Raw genomic sequence first — 27274 nt, forward strand, 5'->3', positions numbered from 1 at the left:
TGGGCAAAATACCTAATTTCGTTCAGTATGGGTTTCTTCATCTGTAAAATGGAGAGAATAATAGTAGCCATCTTTGGTTGTGAAGATTAAATCGCATTTGGAAAGTTTTTAAAATATGGCTTGACACCTACTTAATACAGTAAATGCCATAATCTTTATCAGCATTTCCTTAATCTCGTGGATTCTCATCTTGTCCAACATGATCCAAACACTTCCCACTCTGACAAATTCCAACTACACCAGAGCTTGCTCTACTACCCTGTCTCCAAGGATGGGATGTTGGTTCCCTCTGTTATTAGGCCTCTTGTCCAAATTTCCATTTAACAGTCTATCTGCCTGTCTTCCAGTACTCACAGACAGATGAGAATCATATTCTTGTTACCCTTCCCTGGACATGAAGAGAATAGCAGCTTCTTCTCTTGGTCTCTCTTTTCCACAATCCCTGGCAGGGGGAGGGGGCTGGTTAAGCCCTGGCCACATATCCCCTCCTCCCCCAACCCCAGGCTCCAGGCTTAGAGATGACTTTAACCGCTTGAAATCCGTCTGGGATACAGCATCTGCCATGCCACCTGTAGACAGGAGAGGGCAGCAGTGTGTTGGGAAACCGCTCTGGAGCTTAAGAGAAGAGCTGCGAAGGGCAAGAGGTAGAGGGCTGCCCAGAATTTTGTGTGTGGGACTGGAAGAGGACTGTTTATACTAGGACCGTGTGCCCTTGGACTAGAACTATTTGCCATCACTTCATGGCAAATAGATGGGGAAACAATGGAAAGAGTGATAGACTTTATTTTCTTGGGCTCCAAAATCACTGCAGATGGTGACTGTAGCCATGAAATTAAAAGATGCTTGCTCCTTGGAAGAAAAGCTATGACCAAGACAGCACATTAAAAAGCAGAAACATTACTTTGCCGACAAAGATCCATCTAGTTAAAGCTATGATTTTTCCAGGAGTCATGTATGGATGTGAGAGTTGGACCATAAAGAAAACTGAACACTGAAGGATTGATGCTTTTGAACTGTGGAGTTGGAGAAGACTCTTGAGAGTCCCTTGAACTGCAAGGAGGTCAAACCAGTCTATCCTAAAGGAAATCAGTCCTCAATATTCATTGGAAGGACTGATGCTGACACTGAAGCTCCAACACTTTGGCCACCTGATGGGAAGAACTGACTCATTGGAAAAGACCCTGATGCTGGGAAAGACTGAAGGCAGGAGGAGAAAGGATCGACAGAGGATGAGATGGTTGGATGGCATCACTGACTCAATGGACATGAGTTTGAGCAAGCTCTGGGAATTGGTGATGGACAAGGAAGCCTGGTGTGCTGCAGTTCATGGGGTTGCAAAGAGTTGGACATGACTGAGTGACTGAACTGAACTGAACCATGTGCCCTCACATGTGCCTTTTTCTCCACAGAGTGGTCCTATCTCCTCAGTGAGGTCTATATGGCTTATTATGCTTCAGTGAAGTCTGATGCCCTGAGTAGGGTCTGTCCTCACTGAATGAAGTGTGTGTTCACTCAGTGATGTGCATTTCCTCAGGCCCTTCATGATGCTGAGTCCTCTCAGTTAATACCCCCTCGATGAAGTGTCTGTTTTCTTAGTGGGCTCTGTGTCTATTCTATGTGTTCTTTACCCCTTCAGGGAGCCTTGAGACCATTCCCTTAGGCTTAGGTAGGCTCTGGATCAAGATCTGACCTTGGGGAAGTTCCCCCCCCCCCAACCCAGTTTAGGAGAGTTGGACTATAAAGAAAACTGAGCGCCGAAGAATTGATGCTTTTGAACTGTGGTGTTGGAGAAGACTCTGGAGAGTCCCTCAGACTGCAAGGGGGTCAAACCAGTCAATTCTAAAGGAAATCAGTCCTGAATATTCATTGGAAGGACTGAAGCTGAAGTTGAAACTCCAATGCTTTGGCCACCTGATGCAAAGAACTTGCTACTTAGAAAAGACCCTGATGCTGGGAAAGACTGAAGGCAGAAGGAGAAGGGGACAACAGAGGATGAGATGGTTGGATGGCATCACCGACTCAATGAACATGAGCTTGATCAAGCTCCAGGAGTTGGTGATGGACAGGGAGGTCTGGCATGCTGCAGTCCATGGGGTCACAAAGAGTTGGACATGACTGAGTGACTGAACTGAACTGAACTGAATTTAGGATGTGCTGGGTTTAAGATTAGTTGGACAAAGAACAAGAGAGCAGGTGGGAAGGGAGGCTGCGCCAGATGGGGTTCTGTGTAGGCTTCAGGAAGTGGGGGCTGCCTGCTTCCGTGCCTCAGAATCACTCTTGGAGTAAGATACTTAAGGATCCTTTCTGACTTGATGGCTGTTCTGTGAACCGATGGGTGGGAGTGGGCCCTTCTTGGTGGTTAGTGCAGAGAGGAGGGTCCTGGTTGGTCCCTCCTTTCTGGAGTGGAAGGGTTAGAGGGAAGTTGGAAGTATTTGAGCCAGGTGTCTCTTGATGAAGTAAGAGACTGGCAAGGAAAGAAGTGTGTGACTGATTCCTTCTATTTGCCTGGACTTTATTTCACAAGCCTTAGCTTCAACCAGATGAGGAGGTAAAAACTTCTGGAGGCTGGAGACCTAGGTTTGGCCCAAGTTATGGTCTTTGTTTTTTCTAGGACCTTGTACAAAGTCCTCCCTTTCCCTGAGTCTACAATTTATGCAATGAAATGGGTTTATTAGCAAAGACTTAAGGCACCTCCTAGTCTTAACAGATCTTTGCATTTAAGTCTGGATGGAAATTTGTGGAGGCAGGGAAAGTAAAGAACTCTCCTCAGGAGTGGAAGGAAATCTGAGTTTCCTCAGGGTGGGGGTTAGTTCCCAGAGCGAAAGTGTGTCACCCGGAAAGGACCCTACTCCACCTGGCTTTTCTACTCGGTGGGGTGACAGGCTTGTGCAATCAGATCGCGGGGCGGCTCCTCGATGAGCCTGACCAAACTCCCAGCTCTTTCCTGATCAAGCCCCGCCCTAATTCAACTCTGCATCTGTAACTCCAAGACCCCACCCCACCCTGGTCACTCCATGGTCCTGCCTCCTCTCCTGTCACATCCAGCCTCGCCACTCGCGGTCACTCCATGGGTCCACCCTCTCTCCTGTCACGCCTGGCCCCTCCCCTTCAGCTTTCCCGCTGCGGCTCCACCCCTTCCGCAAGTAAGCTCCGCCCCATGCCCCAAGCAATGCTCGACTTTGGCCTATGGGTTTCTTGGCTAGCCCTGGTCCAACACCACCAGGCACGGCTCCGCCCCTCTGGGCCTCTCCCCCTGCACCTGCCTGAGCCCCGCCCCGCCACCAGGCCCCGCCCCTTATTAAGGCCCCGCCCCTCGGTCGGCCTGTTTTCCGCGCCTGGGCGCCGGCTGCTACCGCCAAGGCGGCTACTGTGTTCGGAACTTGAGGTGATGGGACTTCCCGAAGAACGGAGCCGGAGCGGCAGCGGGAGCCGGGCCCGGGAGGAGGCTGGAGCTCGGAGTCGGGTGCGGAGCTGGTCTCCGCCGCCCGAGGTCAGCCGTTCGGCACACGTCCCCTCGCTGCAGCGCTACCGCGAGCTGCACCGGCGCTCCTTGGAGGAGCCGAGAGGTGAGGCAGGGCCCGGGCGGGCCTGAGGGACGTCAGCTAGGACAGAAGTGGGGGTTCACAGGAGAGGGAGGAATCGAGGGTGTTCCGTCGGGAAATGGAGGTTCCGTGAGGACATGGAGGTTCCCTTGGGAAATTGGGGAGTCGGTAAGGAGATAGACGCTCTGTGAGGGAAGAATAGCGGTTCTTTAAGGAGATGGAAAAGGGGTTCCGGGAGAAGGGGGTTCTCTGAGGTGAAGCAGGAAATGTTCTGTAGGAAATGAGCGTCTCCTAGGAGTTGGGGTATTCCTTTGCGACTTGGGGGTTTCGCAGGTTTCTGTGAACGTCTGAAAGAGTGAAAATGTCCGGAGAAGAGAGTTCCTCATATGAAGAGTCGGGTTCTTAGGGGCCAGGAGCGCCTTGAAGGGAGGTGGGCCACGAAGAGAACTTTCTTTACCGTTTTTCAGCCCAGCTCAGCCCGTGCCTCCTGACACCTTTCGCCTGTGAGTTAGTCTCACTGCTGAGAGGCACTCGAGTCCCATCCTGGCATCCCCAAGTTAGTAATGGAGATCTACTTCTAGTATTTCAGAAATCCCGATGGAGACTACCGCATAAGACTGAACAAGTCACTAATATATTGTCTTTAAAAAAGAAATAGGGCTGGGATTGTAATAACTCCGAAATTCTGATAGGTAGTGCCATGTCTTTGAGCCTCAAGCTGGGTAAGGGGTCACAGATGTAGCTGAATTGGTAGGCGGCATGATGCTGGCAGTGGGACATGCATGAACACTCTGGATTTAGATCTTGGCTCTGCCACTCATTTGCTCTTTGGTCTTGAGATTTTAAAACCTGTCTGAAATTCCTTTTCTTTAATCTATAAAATAAAGGTAATAATACCTGCCTCGCAGATTTGTTTGAGGGCTAAAATGAGTAGTAAGTGAAGTGTACATTACAGAGTGCCTGGTGCACAGCAGCATTCACTAAATAGCAGTTGGTTTGATAACCATAAGAGCAATGTGGATGAAGCAACTATTGAGTAAGCAAGATAAGATTAAATCAGGTGTAGAGCCGTTGATTGCTGCAGGCAATGTCCAAGTTTGAGTGCTCAGACCTCTTTTTTTTTTTTAAGGTGTTCTTATAGATATTTGTTGCCTGGAGAATCCCAGGGATGGGGGAGCCTGGTGGGCTGCCATCTATGGGGTCGCACAGAGTCAGACACGACTGAAGCAACTTAGCAGCAGCAGCAGCATAGATGTTTGTTGACTAAATTTGTCTACGTAGACCACCCCTTAGACAAATATTACACTTAATCTTTTAATTGACTCTTGTGGTTGGTAATTCTTTCCTTGTCAAGTTCCTACTCTTTACAAAAGGTTTCATAGTAGGCTTCCTTTAATAGTGAAATGAGCCAATATCTTTAAATAAAAACACAATCACATGGAAGTTTCATAAAACACACCTACAACACACACCTGTATCCACCAACTATCCCAGGATTCTGACTTCTTGGGGATAACACTGTATTTTTGTTGGGATTCTCTAGGAACAAAATATAAAGGCCAATTCATATACTGGCCCTAAAGCAATATCATATCTTCATTTTTCCAATGGAGACTTCCTAGTTGGCTCTTAGAGAGGTGATCTTATCTATAGACTCACTTCCTAATTAGAGTTCACTTTCAGATTAGATAACCCCAACTTGTTTCTTTTTCTTTCTTTCTTTTTTAAATTGAAGGATAGTTGATTTATAATGTGTTTGTTTCAGGTATACAGTTCAAAGTAGTTCAATTATTTACATATATGTCCTTATTCAGACTCTTTTCCCTTATAGGTTATTACAGAACAGAGTATAGTCCCCTGTGCTATACAGTAGTTTCTTGTTGGTTATCTATTATATGTGTGTGTGTGTGTGTGTGTGTGTGTGTGTGTGTGTGCACGTGCTAAGTTGCTTCAGTTGTGTCTGACTCTTTGCAACCCTATTGACTGTAGCCTGCCAGGTTCCTCTGTCCATGGGATTCTTCAGGCAAGAATACTGGAAGGGGTTGCCATTTCCTCCTGCAGGAGATCTTCCTGATCCAGGGATTGAACCTGCATCTCTTGTATCTACTGTATTGGCAGGCGGATTCTTTACCTCTAGAACTACCTGGGAAGCCCAGTAGTGTGTATGTGTTAATCCCAAACTTCTAATTTATCCCTCCCCTCCTACCTCAGGCCTTTTTTCACTTCGCTTCCCTCTCTATATTTTTTCCTGTCATGAGTTCATGTTTCCCATGTTTTCATTTTTTTAAATTGAGGTAACATTATTTAAGCTCCCTGTATACAATATTGTATTTCTACTTCTGTGTACACTATGGTGTGATCACCACCAAAAATTTAGTTTCCACCCATCACCATACAATTACCCTCTTTACTCATTTTACCCTCCCCACTTCACCTCAGATAACCAGTGATCTGTTCTCTTTACGTGTTTGTTTTGTTTAATTTGATTGTTCATTTGTTTTTTACATTGCACATATGAGTGAAAGCATATGGTATTTGTCTTTGACTCTGTCTGAAATGGTAAGTTTTCATTCTTCTTATGGTTGAGTAATATTCATTTTACTTGTCTGTAATATTCATATTACTTCCCTAATGGCTCAGACAATAAAGAGTCTGCCTGCAATGCAGGAGACCCAGGTTCAATATCTGAGTCAGGAAAATCCTTTGGAGAAGGGTATGGCAACCCACTCCAGTATTCCTGCCTGGAGAATCTCTTGGACAGAAGAGGCTGGTGGGCTACAGTCCATAGGGTCACAGAGAGTTGGACACTTGGCAACTGACACTTTTTTGACTTTAATATTTGTATATCCATATATGTAAATACATATCTCTATATATCACATCTTCTTTATCATTCATTTATCAGTGGACACTTAGGTTACTTCCATGTCTTGGCTATTCACTGTAAACATAATAAACATAGGAGTGCATATATCTTTTCAAAATAGTGTTTCTGTTTTCTTAAGAAAAATACTCAGAAGTGGAATTGCCAGATCGCATAATAGTTCCATTCTTAATTTTTGAGAAATTGCTATACTCCAAAGTGGCTACAACAGTATGCATTCCCACCAACAATGTATGAAGGCTCCATCTCTCCACATCCTTGTCAACACTTGTTTCTTGCCTTTTTGAAAATAGCCATTCAGACATGTGTGAGGTGATATACCATTGTGGCTTTGATTTGCATTTTCCTAATAACAAGTAATATTGAACATATTTTCATGCATTTGTTTGCTCTCAGTATGTCTTTGGAAAAATGTCTATTCAGCACCTCTGCTCACTTTTCAATTGGGCTGCTTGTTATTTTGTTGTTCAGTTGTATGAGTTCTTTATGTATTTTGAATGCTAACCCTTTATCTGATATATGATTTGCAAATACCTTCTCCCCAATGATGAGCTATTACTGTCACAGTAACTCTTTTTGTGTATACTTAGCTTTGTATCCAGGATCTCACTTATGCTCTAGTCTCAAATTTCATAGGTCTGTAGAGTATTTTATTCACATGCCTTGATGTTATACCATATTTAACATTACTGTGAGTCAGATTTACCAATTTTCCCTTCCAAATCTGCTCTTCTCCCTAATGTTCTAATCCCTGCCAGTGGCACTATCCCAAATCTTATCCATCTGTATATCTTATTTATTTATAGGTTTCTAACTGCGTACTGAGCACAAATTCTATTTGTTTGATGTAGAGACTATTATTCCCATTTTTCAGAGAAGGAAACTGACACTTAGAGAGGTTAACTAAATTGAACAATGTCACAGGTGGAGCTGAGAGTTGAACCAACATAGTTTTGGTTGCAGAATCTATACTCCCAGTAGCTATGCTAGTCCTCTTCCCTGATCCACAGTCTGCCTTTTACAAAATTTTGTCAAATACTCTTTCAAAATATCTCTTAGGTTACCTTTTCTTGCATTTCCATAGACCCTTATAATTCAAGGGAGCAGCCTTCTAACTGGTTCTCTCTCCCCTAGTCTCACTCATCTCCATTATTTCTGGTAGATTTAGAATTATCTAAACACTATTAGAGTGATATGGAAATAATGCTTTCATATGTCACTTCAAAAACTTTCAATAGTTCCCTATTTCCTACAGTTTAAAGTTAAAATTCTGCCTTTCTTTCAGAATCTCTGGATAACTAGCCTACCCCACCTTTCTATTCTTATCTTCTGATACTCCCTACTGCATGCCCCTCATTCTACAACAGACCATTCTTGTTGATATACTGTATACACAAAAGTCCCTTTCCCATCACCGTGGCTTTGCCCATTCCCTTCTGTTCCTCTCTACCTAGTCAAACCTCACCAGTTCCACAGAGCATTCCCTGATCATGCCAGTCCATTTTTATCTTTTCTAAACTTCAGTACTTAGAATGTGTGCCAAAGAACCATCCAGAATTCAATAGCTCCACCATAAAAAAATAAAAGCAAGAACTAAATGATTATGCATTCCCTGACATTCCAGTGGTTAAGACTCCTTGCTTCCACTCTAGGGGGCACGAGTTCAATCCCTGGTCATGGAACCATGCTGCCTGTGGCCTGGCGGGCCAGAAAAGAAAACAAAACTAAGTAATTATAAAAAGATTTCTTCACTTCTTGTTGATGGACATAAATGTGGTTCATATATGGTTTTACATAGTCTGTGCCTACTATTGTCACTTAAAATGTACTTTTTTCAGTATACACATATTAAATGTAGCTGTAACAACATGGACTTTAGAGTTAGGTCTTATTTTGTATTCAGGTTAGGGTTAGTGCTGTGTGATTCTTGGGAGAGTTTCCTATGTGTCCTGAGCTTCAGTTTTCTCATGTGTTAAAATCAAGATCATCAGAGGGCCATATAAAGATTAAATGAGATTAGCTCAATCCTTGGACATTAATGGCATTCATTAAAATGCCAGTTCCCATTTGTTCTCTCATTAATGGCCATTTAATATTCTGTTGTTGTGTCACTGCCAGTGATTAAACAGATTTCATCTCTTCAGTTTTCATCTCTGCTAGCTAAATTTCATCTCTGCCAGTTTTCATCAGTTTTTTCATTGTTGAGCTTGAGGGCCATTTATAGTCTTACTGTTATAAATGGTGTTAGTATAAATATCTCTTGAGTAATCACTTTTTTCCCTTTGGTATTATTTTCTTAGGGTGTGTTTCCCCAAAGTTAGCAGTTGAAAGAATATAAAACATTTTCTGACTCTTGTCATGCATTGCCCTGCTGTTCAGTAACATTGTGCTAATTTCTTACAATGTTGTTATCATATAATAGATCGGTTTTCTAGGGTCACTTGGGCATTGAGTTCAATATTTTCTTAGTCTTTGCTGGTCTTAGAGGCATATAATGGCACCTTGGGGTTGATTTGATTTGGATTTCTTTAATTCATTGCAAGTTGTATAGAAAGAAAAGAAAGTGAAATCACTCAGTTGTGTCCAACTCTTTGTGACTCAATGGACTATAGCCTGCTGGGTTCCTCCATCCATGGGATTTTCCAGGCAAGAATACTGGAGTGGGTTGCCATTTCCTTCTCCAGGGAATCTTCCCGACCCAGGGATCGAACCTCGGTCTCCTGCATTACAGGCAGACTCTTTACTGCCTGAGCCACCAGGGAATCTGGTGGCAAGTTGTATACCATGTAATTTAGCTTTCAGTATATTCTGTCTTGTATATTCAAAAATATTTTACGTATTAGTCTTATTGTTGCCAAAATCTTGTCTCTCTGTGCACCAATGCCAAATAGAAATATGGAGACAGAGTTATGGAGGAGAAGGAAAAGAGTAGTTTTATTACTTTGCCAGGCAGAGGGGGAGGAACACAGTAGGCTAGTGCCTCAAGAATTATGCCTCCTCCCTGGTGAGAAGGGAAAGGTTATATAGTCAGGCAGGAGTATGTGATAAGGATCAAGGCAATAACAGTCTTGTATTCTTTCTTCTGCAAAGTTCAAAACAGTGGGGTTCCTGACAAGATTGGATGTGTGGAGGGTCTTAGGTGGTCCAGTGTCCTAATCTTGATGAGCCTCTCTGGTCCTTTAATCTTGCTGTTTTTCTGCTGTTCCTCCTTTGATTAGCAACTATGATGCCGTTTGGAACTGAGAGAAGGTCATGGAGGCTGGATTCTTGCCTATAAAAAATGGGGGACAAAAAGGCCTCTGTGCCCAGGAGTCCCACAGGGCCCTGCTCAGCATCATTATCTTTTTAATCAGATTGTATAAACTAAATCATCCAGCTTGAACAAGTCACTTTACCTCTATAAATTTGATTTATCAGTAAAATGAGAGGCTGATAACCTCTAAAGTTCCTTCCACTGTTATGGTTCTAAGTGTCTCTCTCTCTCTTCTCTAGCTTGTGATCCAGTACTTAGATTATCCCAGGTGTTCTGCCACAGCATGTTTAACCTGTTGAGTACCTTTTTTTTTTTTCCTTTTTCTGTTGAGTACCTTTTCTCCAGAGTAACCAGGCAAATATTTCAACATTGTAAGTCATCTCTGGCTAAAATCCTACAATGACTTTCCATTGCTCTTAGAAACTGAAACTGTTAGTTGCTCAGTCGTGTCTGACTCTTTGCAATGCCATGAGCTGTAGCCTGCCAGGCTCCTCTGTCCATGGGATTTTCCAGGCAGGAATACTGGAGTGGGTTGCTGTTTCCTTCTCCAAGGGATCTTCCTGACCCAGGGATCAAACCTGGGTCTCCTGCATTGCAGGCAGATTCTTCACCATCTGAGCCATCAAGGAAGCCTATTGCTCTTAGGCTCAAATTGCTCAAATTCTGTATGCTTAGAAGGATTGCATGTTATCTGCCCAGTTTATCCCTTAATTTCTGCTACTCTTTCTCTTATTCTCAGTGCTTCAGCCTGAGGGAGTTCCTTTTAGCATATACCCATGATTCTTTTCTGTCCCATAGTATTGTTTTTCCTGGTGGGAGAGTGGAGAAAAACTCCTATTCATCTTTCAGACTTTAGTAACAATGTCTTCCTCGGGGCAGTTCAAATCTTGACTTAGTAAATGTATAAGTAGATATCACTAAGTCATGTCTGACTCTTTGCAACACCATGGCCTGTAGTCCGCCAAGTTCCTCTCTCCATGGGATTCCCCAATCAAGAGTACAAGAGTGGGTTGCCCTGCCCTCCGCCAGGGGATGTTCCTGATTCAGGGATTGAACTTGGGTCTCCTGCTTTGCACGCAGATTCTTTACCCACTGACCCACCTTGGGCAAATTATTTAGTTTCTCTGAGCCTTGATTTTCAAACCAATAAAATAAGAATGAAAAACTCTACCTCCTATGGTTGTAGTAAGAACTAAATGAGATAATGCATTTAAGGAGTTTAAAAGCCATATCTGGTACTTAGCAAGTAATACTTAGGCAAATAGTAGGAGAAATAGATGCTCATTAAGTAATTGCTGAGAGTGAATGAACAAATTTTTCCTTGTCATGGAAGGCTCTGTGGGTAAAGGATTTCTTCCTTTCGCTAATTAATTCATTGGAAAAGTTACTGATTAACTACAATGTACTAGGCATTGTGATAGGCACTGGTTACAGTTTGAATAGATGGTGAAAAATGGAGTGGATATTTTGAGAAGGGAGGGAAGAAACTTGAGTCAAGATTCAGCCCATGGGAGTAAAGATGGTTTAAGAGTGTGGTGGGTGTTAAGATTTGAGAGGTAGAAGAGGAGGTAGAAGGTGATAGGTCCTGGAGTACAGGGCAGAGAAATTGTGACTTGGCTCTATGTATAGAATGGTAAGCCATCTGAGGATAAATGTGCCTCAGAAGCTAAATGATGTCTGAGTTTCCTTTTTTGTTGTAGAGTTTTGGGGAGACATTGCCAAGGAATTTTACTGGAAGACCCCATGTCCTGGTCCATTCCTTCAGTACAACTTTGATGTGACTAAAGGGAAAATCTTCATTGAATGGATGAAAGGAGCAACTACCAACATCTGCTACAACGTACTGGATCGAATTGTCCATGAGAAAAAACTTGGCGATAAAGTTGCTTTTTACTGGTAAAAACACCTATCTTATAGCCTATGGCAGATAAAAAGTCACCCTGACATTTATATAGTATTTTATAGTTCACAAAGTACCTTAAAAATCCATGCATTTGATGCTTACAACAACCCAGAAGAATAAGCAAAGTGTCATTAACTTAATGTCTCAGGTGAAGGAAAAAACCTCAAGTTAAATGACTTCCCTAAAATCATGTAACTAGCATGTGACAGAACTGACATTCAAAATCAAGTATCCTGACTTCTAGTCTAGTGTTTTCAACTTGTAGTTGGAGAGGAACAATGTGAGGGGGTAAATGGAAGCAAAAAGAACTATGTTGTTTTCTTCCTTATTCTTGCTTTGGGAGAAAAGTGGATTTTGGATTTTTTGCTGCCACCACCACTATTATCATCATTACCTTTGATTGAGCTATATGCCAGATACTGTGCTCAAGTGCTTCATACATGTTATCCTATTTGATGCTCACAACAACTAAAAATATATTATTTATTTTCCTCATTTTACATATGTGAAAATGAAATTCTGAGATGTAAATAGATGATTTATTTGAGGTTATATAGCTAGTAAGAAGGACTGATATTCACATCCTGGTAGCACAGTTCCAGAGTTTATACTCTTAACCATGACATTATACTATCCTTCTAATTTCTTATACTAGCCTCTCAACAGCTTTGCAAATTAGGTATTCTTAGCCCAATTTTATAGCTGAATAAATGAAGCATGCATCTCTGCTTCATAGTGAATAAGGTCATAGAGTGAGTAAATGGTGGAGCCAGGGTTCAAACCCAAGTCTGTCTGATTCCTTGTTTTTAACACTCAGTCATGCTGACTCCTCCACTGAAGCTAAAACCCCCTCTTCCTAGCAACATAGCTTAGAGGAGGTGTTACTAAACTGAACCTGAAATAGGACCTTGAAGTTCGAGGTACTGGGGTGTTTCTGCTACCAACATAAGCACTTTGAGAATTAATCTGTTTCTTTTTTAAATAAGTCAATAGGAGCATATTGGTATTTCATGGATGAATTAAATTTGTAGTCAGTAAAACGTTGCCCAGTTTGTGTGATATATTAAGAAAAACCCTAACCTGAGAGACAGGAAGTTCAGTTTCTCACTCTAACTCTGCCATCCACTTGCTATGTAACCATAGGCAAGGCATTTAACTCTCTGAGAGTCAATTTCCTTGTCCATAAAATGGGGGTAATATTAAATTCCACCCTTGCCTTATAACTGGATTGTTAGGAGAATCAAATATGATGTTGTGAAAGTATTTATTTATTTATTAGAAAACACTGTACAAATGTGAGTGGTTTGTTATCACATCACCATTGCTCAGGTTGGGGTCACTTTGCCACTGAAATTCACAGTCCATTATGCCTGTTGAGACTTTGTTTAGCTCCTGCCATGAGACTTTATGCCTGAGCTCCAGCTGACACTTGGGCCCACCTCTTAGGTTTCTCAGAGATCAGAAAACCTTTAAAGATCTGGATAGGAGATACTTTTGTCTGAATTTGTTCCCTGGTTTGAAATCAAGTGCGTGATGAAAGACTGAAAAGGCACAGGCCAGAACTGTTTAGTCAATGGATATTGCTGCAGAATCCTGAGGCCCTTCTTTCTAGTTCCCCTACCATCTGTACTTGAACAGTCTGTCTTTCCACATAAGTAAAATGAAAGTAGATTAGATCAGTGTTTTCCCAAGAATGCTTTTGAAACCACTAATTACTAGACATATTAGGAACTTGTTTTGTTTTCCCCCCAAGCAGGAGCTTCTTGATTCATGAAAAAAGAATAGACTGAGAAGCACTGTATGATAAATTACCTTTCCAGGATTTCCATTGTGTATTGATACAGTAAAGGCTCCAAGAAGTCCTACAGTAAAGATACCTGATTAATTTTAACATGGGGTTTCTAAAGTTTATTTGAGCCCCAAACACTTTTTATAGCATGCGATTAACATCACAAGAAGCAGTATTCCATGGAACACTGATTTACGAAGCACTCGATATATAATCTCTATTTACTTCTCATGAAAAATTCTGTAACTCTATAACAAGACATTTTCACTCCATTTTTACATTGGTCAGGCAAGCAATAAGAATTTTAAAGATATTGAGTACTCAGCCCTATGAGTGTTATGGTGCAGGGGTAAGAAGAATGGGAGATGGGTACCACATGGGCCATTATTATTCAAGTCTCAGTCTACAAATAAATCACGTTTGTTAAAAGAAAGTAAAGTGCAAATATCCCAGATATTTGTTTACTTCCCTTTTTTACCTCTATATTTTAAAACAATATGCTTACACTGCAATTTCTTTTTCTTTTAAAGAAAGCATTGACTTCCTTTTATGATAGATGAGAATTCAGTTCTTATATACTACTTCAACTTCTTTCTCTTAATCTCAACATAATTATACCTCTATTTTTTAGTTAATTTAAAATCAATGCTTATTTTAGAATAATATATGATTGTATTTCCTTTTATATAAAGATTTTTGTTTTCAAAGAAGTTAAAAATTGCCTAAAATTTTCTTATACTATTTGCCTTTATCATATACTCAATATTTTTCAAATGATCATATAATTTTAATTCTATGAAGTTCTCTTTTTCCCCTTGGTCCTAGAGCCTACCTTCTTTCTGCTCTACTTTTTATTAATATTTTTAAAGTGACATCTTTTCAGTGATTTGCTCCAGTTGATACACTTCTTATGGAGCCATAGTATGACTTTCTTTTCAGCCTAGACATTTATATAACTAAAGTGGCTTTCTTTTCTTTTTTTCTGAGCAAACTCCTGGAAATAGTGAAGGACAGGGAAATCTGGAGTGCTGCAGTCCAAGAGGTCACAAAGAGTTGGACACAGCTTAGCAACTGAACAACAGCAACATAGTGGCATTAGAAAACCACATTTAGGGCATATTTTATATACATACTGAAATAATCCACAAAGTACTTCAATTAGCCAAAATAGAACAGTATTAAGGAAGAATTTGGCTTTTTACTTTTGACTTGACACATTGTAAATGTTCATGGAATAATAGTATTTTTAGAATTTGAAGTGGTTGTTTTATTAGAATCCATCTAGGTCAACTGTCTTTACAGATGTAGAGAGTTTATGCAGGGATCAATTTATTCATTAAATACTTATTAAGGACTTACTATGTACCAGGCAGTATTCTGAACAAACAAACAAACACTCTACCCTCATGAAGGTTATATTCCAGCTTAAAGAGACAGACAAACAAACCAATAAATATATGACAGGTAGTGATAAGTGCTGTAGAAAAATACAAATCTGTTTAAGGAAAAAGGTATAACAGTGAAAAATGGGGATTGATATCGGTGGCACTCTCTGATAAAGAAGACATCTGAGCAGCAATATGAAGGAAATGCAGAGTGTCATGCATATAGTTGGTTTGGGAAAGGAAACTATTCCAGGTACATGGAAGAGTAAGTGTAGAGGCCCTGGGACAGGAGTTTCTGCTACCTAGTGTATTTGAATACTAGCTAGGAAGTTAGCGTAGCTGAAGCAGTATTAGTTAGAAAAACAGAGTGATAGGGAATGAGGTCAGCAGGATACTAGATTGAATGGATTGAAAGATTTGGGGTTTTTTCACAGTGAAATGGGGAACCACTGGGCAATCTTGAGCATAGAAGTGACAGTGATTTGACTTATGTTTAGAACCTGTCTTTATGTTGAGAATAGACTGTCGAAAGGCAAGATTAGAAGCATGGAGACTTATGAGGCTATTATAGAAATCCATGTGAACGATGATAGTGATTAAAGGTACTTAGAAGTGGTCAAAATCTGCATCTATTTTGAGTGAAGAGCCCATGGAATTTGCTGACTTGAATTGGATGTAAGGCGTGAAAGAAAAGGGAATCAAGATTGTATTCAACAGTGGTGAGGTCCAGGACTGGGACATCTTAACTATTTTTGGACACCTATGAAAAGATTTTATGCAGGGAAGTGATGTCACACTGGGCTTAAGAAGATTAATCTGGATTCATATGGAAGTGAGAATATAAAGGCAGAGAGCTGAGAGTTTTGTTATTCAAGGTAGAGATGCCTAAACTGGGATATTGGTTGTGGGAATGAAATTGAACAATAAAATTTTACAGTAATTTAGAGGAAAGAAACCGATATAGGTAACTGGTTGTGTAGATGCAGGAGAGACAGGCAAAGAAAGTGAGAGAAGAGTCAATTGTTCCCTCAGTCTTTATAACACTTTACCTCTTTCAAAGGCACATAGTCATCTGATCCAGAGGCTAAATTTACCCTCTAGACAAGACTATGATTTCAACCTCTTGCACTTTCTTCCCCCTACCATGACAGGTAGGAGTGTTAGTGGGAATTTATATGTATATGTATGAGAAAGAAATCAGTGACAAAGTTATTAGAATAGTCATTCACAGAGAGATAGTCAGTGAGGGACATTAGAGGTGGCTCTGGGAGTGGGGCCTGGCTAGTTAAAGGAATACTGGCAAACAGTGGGAGAGTGGAGGATTAAATAAAGGGTTTCAGGGAAGAGGGTAGAAAGAGTGGTTGGTGGTTGTTTTTCTGGTGGTTTATACAAGCTGCTCAGTCTGTAGGTTATTCCAGGAGAGGAACCCTATCTGTCAAGACCCCAGAATTTTGTTTAGTCCATTCCTTCTACTTTTTGCTTTGGATTGCCTCTGGCTATCATTATCTCTGAACCATCTCCTCCCTCAGTCTCAACTGAATTCTCTTTCCACAGGCTCTGGCTATTTTTCGATGCTTCCTTAGAAACTTCTGAGAAGCAGGTGTCTTTAAGAGTAACCTCAGGGCAGAAGCTCTGCTTTCAGGATCCCTGTATGTTCCCGAATATGAATTCGAAAGTATGCTATTTAGAGCTCTCCAGATCCTGGTGGGGTATGAGTGAGTTTGTGTACTTGAGGAGATGGGGATGGTTGGGAAGTGGAGATGAGCCCATGGTCTGACAAGGAGAAGATTGTCGAGGTAACATGGAAAACCATAGCTCTAAAGTGTGTTGTCTTAGTGTTAATGTCCAAGGATTCTATTCATTATCTAGGTCCATGTCCTGGAGTTCATTTCAGTGATATTGGAATGGAAAGACTTTTTTGTCCTCTATCTATATCTTCACTAGTTTCACAATAGTGTATTTACTTATTAAAATATACCATTTGACCCTTGAACAATGTGAGTTTGAACTGCATGGGTCCACCTATAATGCAAATATTTTTCAACAGTAAATTCTACAGCACTGCATAGTCTGTGGTTGATTGAATCAGCAGATATGGAGGAATCAAGGATATGGAGAGGCAACTGTAAGTTATAAGCAGATTAACCCCTATGTTGTTCAAGGGTCAACTGTACTTGCTAAGGAAAAACACTCATTGAGAAAGAAGATGGCTTCAGACCATTCCCTTCCTGTCTCTGGGCCTTTCCTTTGTGGGAATGATGGGAGGTGAATTACTGATCATCTGCAAGGTCCTTTCCTGCACTGATGTCTCAGGATTCTATGATTGTTTGAAGAGGAAGTGATTCTTAGAAGTTCTATTGCAACCTGTAGTGGCTCTACGGTGACTCAGTAGGCAGGCTGGTCTTCTGTTGATATGGTGAAGAAAAGGAGGATTTTAGAAGGTTTGGGGTGAAGAGGCTGAGAAAGGTGTCTACTCCCCTTGCCTGGTAACATGAATACTTTAGCACAAATACTTTAAACTAATGGGAGATATGTGGAGAAATAACTATTACTGGGAACAGTCTTTCTTCACTTGAATCAGATGGGCAGATTGTGGAGGAGGGCAGGGGGATTTCATGTTTAAGGTGGATTGTTAATTTTCTTCTCTTACTTCTCTCTGAGTTTTTTGACCGTTGATGCCTTAAAGAGCAATAAGTGGTGAAAATGAAACAAGTAGGCTGTGCTACCCAAGACATTAGTCACTTTTTGGAAGTAGGTGGGATCTGAATAACATGTATAATAATAATAATAAATAGAATATGTTGTATATTAATATATTATTATATGAACTAGCATATGTAACAAAAAGTGTGTAATAAATGGAAACTGTCTTGAGGCCTGACGCAGTGTCCTGAGTCACATCAGCTACCTGTGTTTGTGTCTGGGTTGACTTCTTATACACTTGTATTGAGTAAATATTTAAGAATATGAAGAGAACGACTTTAGATAGTGCCCTTTTTCTGAGCCTTCTTAATCTCACTATAAACAAAGGTAAACAGGATACTTGCTAAAGTTACTTCTGTCACTTGTCTTCAGAATTTCTATCACAAATCTAGGGAACTGCAGTGGCAAGGCAGCAAGGAGGAAAGTTGGGGAAAGGGGAGGAACCCAGTACTGGTCTCTTGCCTTTGATGAGAGCTGGTAGTTAGGTAAGAGCACAGGTTCTTGCCTTAGGGAAGCCTCACATTTACAACAGTAAATACAGAAGGTTTAGAGTTGTCTGCCTTTTCCTGGATTTAGTATGAAAGAGTTGGGTCACTGGTAATGATACTTACTGTTTGATAATAATACTTTGAACCTTTATGAGAATTTGAGACTCCTAGACCTTTGAGGTCCACTTCCTGTACAAAGCAGGAGTTGTAGCCCCTGAATCTTCATTCCCAACAGTTCTCATAAGTGATCATTCTGATTCTGGAACACTACCAAGACCACAGAGTTAACACAATACCTATCACATTGTTAGGCAACTCTGTTACAAAATTCTTAGATATATTCCCTCCCTATAACTTTATCTCTACTTATGCTCTTCCCATGGTCTTAATCCTATGTTCTGGGGTCACATAGAATAATCCCATTCTTTTCTCCATGAGACATCTCTTCAGGTATTTGAGGGCAGTTATTATATCCCTTTGCCAGGCTGAATGTAGGAATCTAAATCTAAAAGATGCCTTGAAGATGCCTTCCATTGTTTCCCCATCTACTTGCCATGAAGTGATGGGACCAGATGCCATGATCTTAGTTTTTTGAATGTTGAGTTTTAAGCCCGCTTTTTCACTGTCCTCTTTCTCTTTCATCAAGAGGCTCTTTAGTTCCTCTTTGCTTTCTGCCTTAAAGGTTGTATCATCTGCATATCTGAGGTTATTAATATTTCTCCTGGCAAATAAAGAGCTTAGTGCTTGGCAAACAATATGTTAGCTATTTTTATGATTATACCAAAACCTCATTCCTAAAACAAGAAAGAGCAGAGCTGATCAGGTTGAAACATAGATTGAAGGACAAGAGCCACATTCTGTTGGCTTCTTTACCTTGTCATTGTGGTCCCTGTGAGATATGTGTGTGGAACCTCTGGGGATTTGCAAAACTCAGTTTGGAAACCCCTGATCTAGTCAGTGCCCTTGTCTTATGGATGAGGTAATCCTGAGTCCACATTCCCAAGTTCCTTGTATAGTATAGCTTCTGGAACAACTGTATTGTGCATGTTGGTTTCCTGTAGATATGCTCTAGTTGGCCAGTATTACTTATTAAGTACTCTGCCTATGGTATGCCTTGGACAGGGAATTATTACCATTCTTTGCTCTGACCTTGCATAGCTAAGATCACATTAGACCCATTGACAGCCATACTCTACCACTCAGTCTCCCATAATGCCTAAGACTTTTTTGTTTATTCTAATAATAAACTGTGTCTCGTCTGCATTGTATGTGTATAATTGTTCCCTTGTTTTTTTGAACCTGGGTAGGGTTCACAGCAACACTTGACAAATGAGGAACTTAAGGCTCAGAGTGGAAGTGACTTGGCCAGATCACATAGCAGTTGAACTTGTTCTAGAGAGAACACTTGTATTCTTTGTTATAGACACTATGCTTCTTCTTTCACAGACCTAGCTCTTTTGACTCTCTGTCACTTAATTACCCAGTTTACTTAGATGGTTTAGGGTTGGCTTAAGAAATGTTGACCACAGTTTATAATGATAATTTATAAGGCTAAACACATTAAAGGGCAAACACCAAGGAATTAAAATCCTTTTATTAGCTGAGATGTGCTCATTCATCCATTCATTAAATTATTTTTTAAAACTGAATATCTACTATTTATAGTCTGCATGGGGCTTCCCAGGTGGTACTAGTGGTAATGAATCCATCTGCCAATGCAGGAGATGTAAAAGATGTGGGTTCGATTCCTGGGTTGGGAAGATCCCTTGGAGGAGGCCATGGCAGCCCATTCCAGTATTCTTGCCTGGAGAATCCCACGAACAGAGGAGCCTGGTGGGCTATAGTCCAGAGGGTCACAAAGAGTTGGACACAACTGAAGCAATTTAGCACAGCATGGCACATAGTCTGCATACTACCTTGAGAATAGTGGGTGGGAAGCATAGGGTAATAGCAAGGGAACCAGTAAGGGGGCATGACAGCAATTGAGATAAGATATGATAATGGAGATAACAGTAGAAGCTGTGAAAAGTGGTTAGAATTTGAAAGGTTTCTGTTTTGTTTTGTTTTGTTTTGCCATGCTGTGAGGCTTATGGGATCTTAGTTCCCTGAGACCAGGGATTGAACCCGGGCCCTCAACAGTGAAAGCATCAGGGAATTTCTCAGATTTTGGAATTTGTCAATATTTTGAAGGCAGAGAGAACCAATAGAATTTGCTGATGAACTTGATGTGGGGGTATAAGAGAATGGAGTCAAGAAATAAAGATTATTTTTTTTTTGTCTGAGCACTGAAAAACTATAATTCCCATTAGTTGAGTTGGAGAAGAAACCAGTAGGAAAGCTTTGAGGAAGGATCAGAAATTTGTGTTCATACACAGCTGTAAAATTGCAGTTGTGACATGTGTTAGGTAGCCAATAAAGAATTTTAAGTAGAGATATGACATATCAAGAGTTACACTTTGAAAAGATCACTCTCTTGATCATGTATATATTAAAAAATAATAATAACCCTACCCCCCACCCCAAAGCCTATTCAAGGATCTGCAGGCAGAGGTGCTAACCATTGTTTTATGACCTTTGGCAAGTGATGAAACCCTTCTGAGCCTCAGTTTCCTGACCTTTCAAATGGGAATAGCGCATCTTGTCCTGCCAGATTAAAAAAGTTCCTACAAGGATCATCTGAGATGAAAGACAAGAAAACACACCGAAAAGGTGTGTTATTATGAATTGGTGCTAATACATACACATATCACACATGTCTAAGGGTATTATTAGGCAGAAGGATTCAGGACTGTGGCAGCCACACATGAATTTTCTATCCTTTCCAAAACATCCTTCTTTCCTCTGATGAACGTAGCCTCTTTTCTCAAACTTGGCTCAGAATCCACGATTTCTAGTAAGGGTTTCATGATTAATCATGCTTAAGTTATTTCTTTGCATCCTTTTTGTTAATTTCCTACTTCTGCATTTTCTTGTTCCCCTTAGTCGCTGTTTCCCAATATTGGCCTGATATGGTGGGTGGTTTAGATCTCTCTAATTAGAGATTTTAAGCATATGAAAGTAAGGAATAGCCTCTTACTCCCTTACTTTCGTAATTTGGCAAACAGAAGGCGCTGATCGTTGGGTGGCCACTCTGGTGAAGATCATCCATTTCCAGTCCCATGTGGCTTGGGAGTTTAGTAGGTAAAAAGTTTTGAAGTGGGGGAAGAACCTTTAGTCTAAGAAACTCTCTGACTCTTCTTTACGTACAGAATAAAATTTGAACTCAACATTTGCAGCCCTATATATGTATGAGCCATCTCTAGCCTGTATTATTAATCTTTAAAGTTTTGAAATATTCTTAAACTGATAGAAAAGTTACAAATACAGCTCTTTCTCAGTTACCAGGGCCTGTATTTAAGCAGAGGCAGGAATGTGGAACTGACACCAGTGGCCTGGTGCTGGGTCTGTAGCAAAATGTGACCCTGTTGATAACCCTTTAAATCCCATTTCAACCAAGAGCTGAAGCTAATCAGCAAATCTGGGCCTCTGAACACACATGGAGTCTGGAGGGTCAGCTTTACTCTGGCTAAGAGCTGCTGCTGCACACCTCTATTTGAAAGCAACACCTTGCTGCGGTGACTCATCTGCATCCAGGGCTTGCTCAAGGGCAAGGTAAAGCTGGATTACCTCGGCCTGACTGTAAAGGGTTTTTTGGAGATGTCTTCATGCTTGCCTTGGCTGAGTCCATCCACCTCGCCTGAGTGCTGATCTGCCAGCACCATATCAGAGTCTGTAAGCAGGTAGTGAACATAGAATCCTTCATTGTCTGCAAGGCCTCCCAGGAAGACATTTGTCTTTTTCCCATTTTCCTTACCAGGAGGCCTTGTGAAGAGGAAGAAAAAGAAAGGCCAAGGTGGGGCTGGACCTGGCAATAAAGAGCAAGTTTAAGCTCGTCCATTGCCACCTGGACTGGTGGATTGTCTAATTTTCTAGTCAGATAATTTAACAGGATCAACACTTAAAGAAAAAAAGGAAAATTGCACATACAATACAAATAGCTCTTTTCTTGAACCATTTGATCAGCACAGGAGTTTTGACCTGCTCCGTTTCCGACCTGGGCTGATTCATACCTCCTTAGGCAACCTGGTGGTCCCCCGCTCCCGGGAGGTCACCATATTGATGCCAGACTTAGTGCAGACACCCAATTGGCATAGTGCACTGCAGCCCAGAACTCCTGAGTTAAGCGATCCTCCAGCCTCAGCCTCCCGAGTAGCTGGGACTACAGGCGCGCGCCACCACGCCCGGCTTCTTGAACCGTTTGAGAGTAAGATGCAGACCTTGAATAGTGTGCATTTCCAACAAAGTCTTTCTCCTGTATAACTGTAATGCAGCTATCAAAATCAGGAAATCAATACTGATACACCATCATCATCTAATCTTCAGACTCCACGGAAGTTTTGCCAGTTGTCCTTATAATGTCCTTAATGGCAGAAGGATCTAGTTCAGAATCACACATGACGTGTAGTTGTCATGTCTTTTTAGTCTCATTCAATCTAGAATAGTCCCTTAGTCTTTTCTGGATTTTCATGGCCTTGACAGTCTATCATTTCAATCTTATAGGCTACAAAATACAGCTTAAGGGTCTAAATTGAATTGGCTGATCTTTCATTTTGTACCAATGATTGAGATTTTTTTTAAAAGTTATGAATTTTTCAGCAAGGACTTCCAAAGAGTTGCCAATTTAAAATTGTATGAAGTAAGGGTACTTTTGTGCAAATTCATACATTTGAATTAGAGGTAAACAGTAATCGATGTCTGGTGACCCAAATATTTACCTGAGGATATTGTTAATAATCCAGATTCCTGGATTCCACCCAGCCTATTGAATCAGAATTTTCAGAGGATAAGACTTCTGACTTATATTTTTAAAACTTCCTCACATGTTTTTGATGTGGTGGGCAGTTGCAGGATATCTTTGAAAAGTAATTATTTATGTTAGTGATCTAATACCCAGAAGAATTTTGATATGTAACTCTTCATACATTCTAAAGTTCAGATTTAAACATTTTATCAAAAGATTAATTAACTGTGAAGAATCTAATTTCCAATGTGTTTTTATTGTGTGTGTATATATATATATAAATATATATATAATACATCTTTTTCAAAATCTTGAAGCTGCACATTTAGCTCATATAATTTATGGATAATGTTCATCATATAACCTAATTTGCACAGACAGTTCTGTCAACATGTTACTCCTTTCAATATTGATTTCTTATAGAAGCTCTCTGATTTGCTTCCTTGGGGCTCTCCCTCTGAATTTATGCATTCTCAAATTGTCCCTTTGTTTGGCACTCTAGAGGTTTTTGTTTTTTGTGTTTTTTTTTTAAACCTCAGCATTGTATAGTCATAATAAAGTTTGGGATAAAAGAGAGACGTGGCATTTTTTTTGTAAAGTGGGAGAAAAAACATGGGAAAGGAAAACCAACTTAGATCTCTGTTAGGAAAAAGTACATATAAAAGTTGAAACTCTGGACACTTACTCTCTTAAAACTTCCTGCACAGGTACCCATAGGAATAGAGTACTATACCTTAAAAACTACTGATTTAAGCTATGATATCTCCCTAAGTAGCAAAGAACTATTGACATGAATATTTTTGCATGTGTCTGTTATACTTGAGAGACTTGATGTACATGTAGTATGTTGTCCCTGTCTATTCTTCCCACTTGCTTTTTCTAATCTAGGCATATTCTTGTCTAAGGCAGCATTCCAAATACAGTGGTAACTAAGGAGCTGAGAGGGCTTCCCTCATTCATTTATTTTAGGGGAGACTAGCATGGTAGGAACAACTGGATGATAGGAATGAGTATGATTTTCCTCCTGTAAGAAGGCATATAGGCGTTGGGAGAAGGGTTACCTTCTATACTAGCCCAGGCCTGCCTTCTTGACAGAGAAGATGTGTAGAAACCAACTGGCACCAAAGCCACTTTGGCCAAGGGGAACAGGCGCAAGGTCTCTGGCTTAAGGCCTAAAAATAGCTGGCAGGAGAACAGGGTGTATTAATAGCTAAGATTGCAAAGCATGTGTCCATAGCCTGAACCTCATATTCAGGGGTTTCTTCCAGTCTCTTTCATGGCATAGAGTCCAGGATTGAGTCCATTGTAGGGGCTCAAGAAACTTTTCTAGATATGTTTCCAAATCCCATTCCACAAGTTTTAAACTTTTCCTCTCTGTCTACCATTTCCCCCTGCCTGTTTAGCATCTGTCGTCTTCATTTGTATCCTCTATAATCCCCTCTTTCCTTCTATGTTTCCTCACTCTGATCAGCCTAGATCTGGATGATCATGCAAGCAGAGAAGTTTATTCATTCATTCTTTTATCCACTCATTTCACAGTTATGTATTAAGTGCCTACTATGTGTCAAACTTTATGCTAGGCATTGAGGAGGAAACAGATAAAAAGATATCCTGTCTGCCTTTAAGAAGCTCACAATCCAGTGAGGGAAACAGGTGTATACTATGACTATAATGCTAAAAATAAAATAAATAAATGCCAAGTCTTTAGGTAAATACAGACAGTATGAATGAATAAACAGTAAGAATGAATGAATAGTGCTAAGGTACAATCTTTCAGGAAAGAAAGATTTGTAAAGATGTCTGTTTCTTCCAAATTATTCTGTGTGCTTTTTGCAGTTCCAGTCAGAATTGCAATAAGTTTTTTAAATTTGAGATACAATTCATAAACATACAATTTGCCCATCTAAAGCACACCTCAGTGATTTTTGGCATATTCACAGAGTTGTACAAACATCATCACAATCTATTTTAGAACATTTTCTAAATGTTCTAAGAATGTTCTAAGCACCCCAAAAAGAAACCCCATACTCATTAGCAATCACTCTTCATTTTCTTCCAACTTTTCTTGCCTCAGGCCTAGGCAATCACTAATTTATTTTTTGTCTCTATGATTTTGCTCTTCTGGACAGTTCATATGAATGAAATCATACAATATGTGACCTTTTGTGTCTAGTTCCTTTCACCTTTTTCAAGGTTCATCCATGTTGTAGCATGTGTCAGTACCTTATTCCTTTTTATACAAAATAATACTCCATTATATGGATATACCACATTTTATTTATCCATTCTTCAGTTGATGTATACTTGGATTGTTTTCACTTTTTGACATCATGAATGATAATGCTATGAATCTTTGTATACAAGTTTTTGTATGGGTGTATGTTTTCAGTTCTCTTGGGTTATTATAGTTTACTAAAATCCACACTTGGTGGACTTTAACCCCACAGTTCTCAGGACTCCTGCACTTTGATTTTCTTCTTTCTGCTAATCCTGGGTTTTGGAAGCATCACTCCCCTTTTGTAGGCCAGTTCATTTAGCAGGAGAATGCCCTGAGGCATATAGACTCTAGAGCTGGCCACAGGTGACTGTTAATATTTAAAATAGATTAAATTAAAAATTCAGTTCCCCCACAACATTTTAAGTGTTCAGTAGCTATATGTGGCTTGTGGCTACCATATTGGATAGCTCTGCTTTACAATGATAGTGCGGCTAAGTGCTAAGTAACCTCCAGGCCATCACTTCCCATCTGTGCATTTGGTCTCTCATCAGTGTATAAGAGTGGTGAGCATCAAAAGCGCTATCTTCCTCTGGCATTCTAAGTGATTTATGATTCAGTCTTTGGTATTTGCCTCCTCCCACCTCCTCCTCCAGCCCTTTTCCTTGTTCAGCCAGGAGTATCCAGAGGGGACATTAAGCTGCTAATGGGTCAAGCTATGTTGCTCCCACACCCTGCTCCCTTGGTGAATGGGAAAGTGAATTGAGGGTATACTTATATCTAAGTGCTTCACATTTGTGCAGTGCTTCATGGATCACAGAACACATTATTTCTTAATTTTCCCAAATCAAAGAATCTCAAAACTGGAAGGGTCTTAAAGGTCATCTGAAAGTTCACTGAACACGAATCACATGGGTTGCTTATAAAATGAAATTCCAAGGACCCCACTCCCTCGAGAATGATCAAATAGATGACAGGGTTTTCCTGTTCCAACCTGCACAATCCTACGCTTCTGGACAACCCTGGCATTTAGAAAAAGTGTTAATCACTCAATTGTGTTTGACTCTTTGCAACCCCATAGACTATAGTCTGCCAGGAAATTCTGTCCATAGCATTCTACAGGCAAGAATGGAATGGGTAGCAATTCCCTTCCTCAGGAGATCTTCCTGACTCAGGGATTGAACCTGGGTCTCCTTCATTGCAGACAGATTCTTTGCCATCAGAGACACCAGGGAAGCCTGACATTTGGAAAGGCTTTCCTTATGTTGCACTCTCCCAATTGACCTAGCTCTTCCAATTATAGTTACAAAATACTAATTTGTTTCTTTCCCGTAATAATCCTTCAGGTTCATTCATTCATTCAGAAAGTATTTATTGAGCACCTATTATATACAAGGTTCTTTGCAAGGTGTTGGGGATTCAGTAGTGAGCAAGAGTAACTTGGTCTCTGCCTTCAGGAAGCTTACAGTCTAGTAGGCGAGACAGGCAATTAGCAAAAACCCCCAAAAAACAGTAAATAAATAAGACAATTACAACTTGAGAAAAATGCTATAGCAAAAGACCCCAAAAAACAGTAAATAAATAAGACAATTACAACTTGAGAAAAATGCTATAAAAAAAAAAAACAATTTTGTGATGAAGAATATCAGGAAGGACTGATGTTGGTCATGGAACGCTTCACTAGGGAAGTGACAGTTAAACTGAGATCTGAAACATGAGGTAGAGCAAACCATTCGAGGAGTTCAGGAAAGATAGTGAAAGAACATGGCATGTTCTCTCAGTCAGAAGGCTAATGTGTTTGGAGTCTGGTGAACAGAATGGAACAATGGCACATAATGAGTTGGAGAAGATACTGTAGCCTGGTCTGTGTTTATAATAGATCATTTTGGTTTATGTATAGATTGGAAGGGGGCAGGAGTGTAGTGGGAGGCCAGTGTGGGGTCACTGTGGTCATCCAGGCAAGACATGAAGGTGGCTTATACTAGGGTGGCAGCTACAGAGATACAGGTATTTGAGACTTACTATCAGGTTTCTCACTATATTCTCACCTCCAGGCTAAACAGATAAGTCCAGTCTTCCTTTTATAACAGTTTTGACTCCTCTCATCTGGGTACTTCTCCTCTGGAAGACCTAACTCACTAGATTAGATCCTGCTTGTGATGCTTTAGTGAGGAACCCAGTTTTCCCCATCTGTTGTGTGTGTGTGTGTGTGTGTGTGTGTGTGTGGTTTTTTTTTTTTTTTTCTCAACTCTTTCCTCCTATCTTGTGCTTT

At 40.6% G+C, this 27274-nt stretch overlaps 1 protein-coding gene across 2 annotated transcripts in view; it reads left to right on the forward strand.

Moving 5' to 3' along the window:
- Positions 1 to 3308: 3308 nt before the first annotated feature.
- ACSS2 (acyl-CoA synthetase short chain family member 2) overlaps positions 3309 to 27274 on the forward strand; it is a 44867-nt gene continuing 20901 nt past the window's right edge. For both annotated transcript variants that reach the window (XM_065921866.1, XM_065921867.1), the window contains exons 1-2: positions 3309 to 3566; positions 11380 to 11575. In XM_065921866.1, coding sequence (XP_065777938.1) covers positions 3389 to 3566; positions 11380 to 11575 — 374 coding nt within the window. In that variant the 5' untranslated portion in view covers positions 3309 to 3388. The remainder of the gene's footprint in view (positions 3567 to 11379; positions 11576 to 27274) is intronic.

The sequence above is a fragment of the Muntiacus reevesi genome, chromosome 2 (assembly GCF_963930625.1).
Source record: "Muntiacus reevesi chromosome 2, mMunRee1.1, whole genome shotgun sequence".
NCBI lineage: Eukaryota > Metazoa > Chordata > Mammalia > Artiodactyla > Cervidae > Muntiacus > Muntiacus reevesi.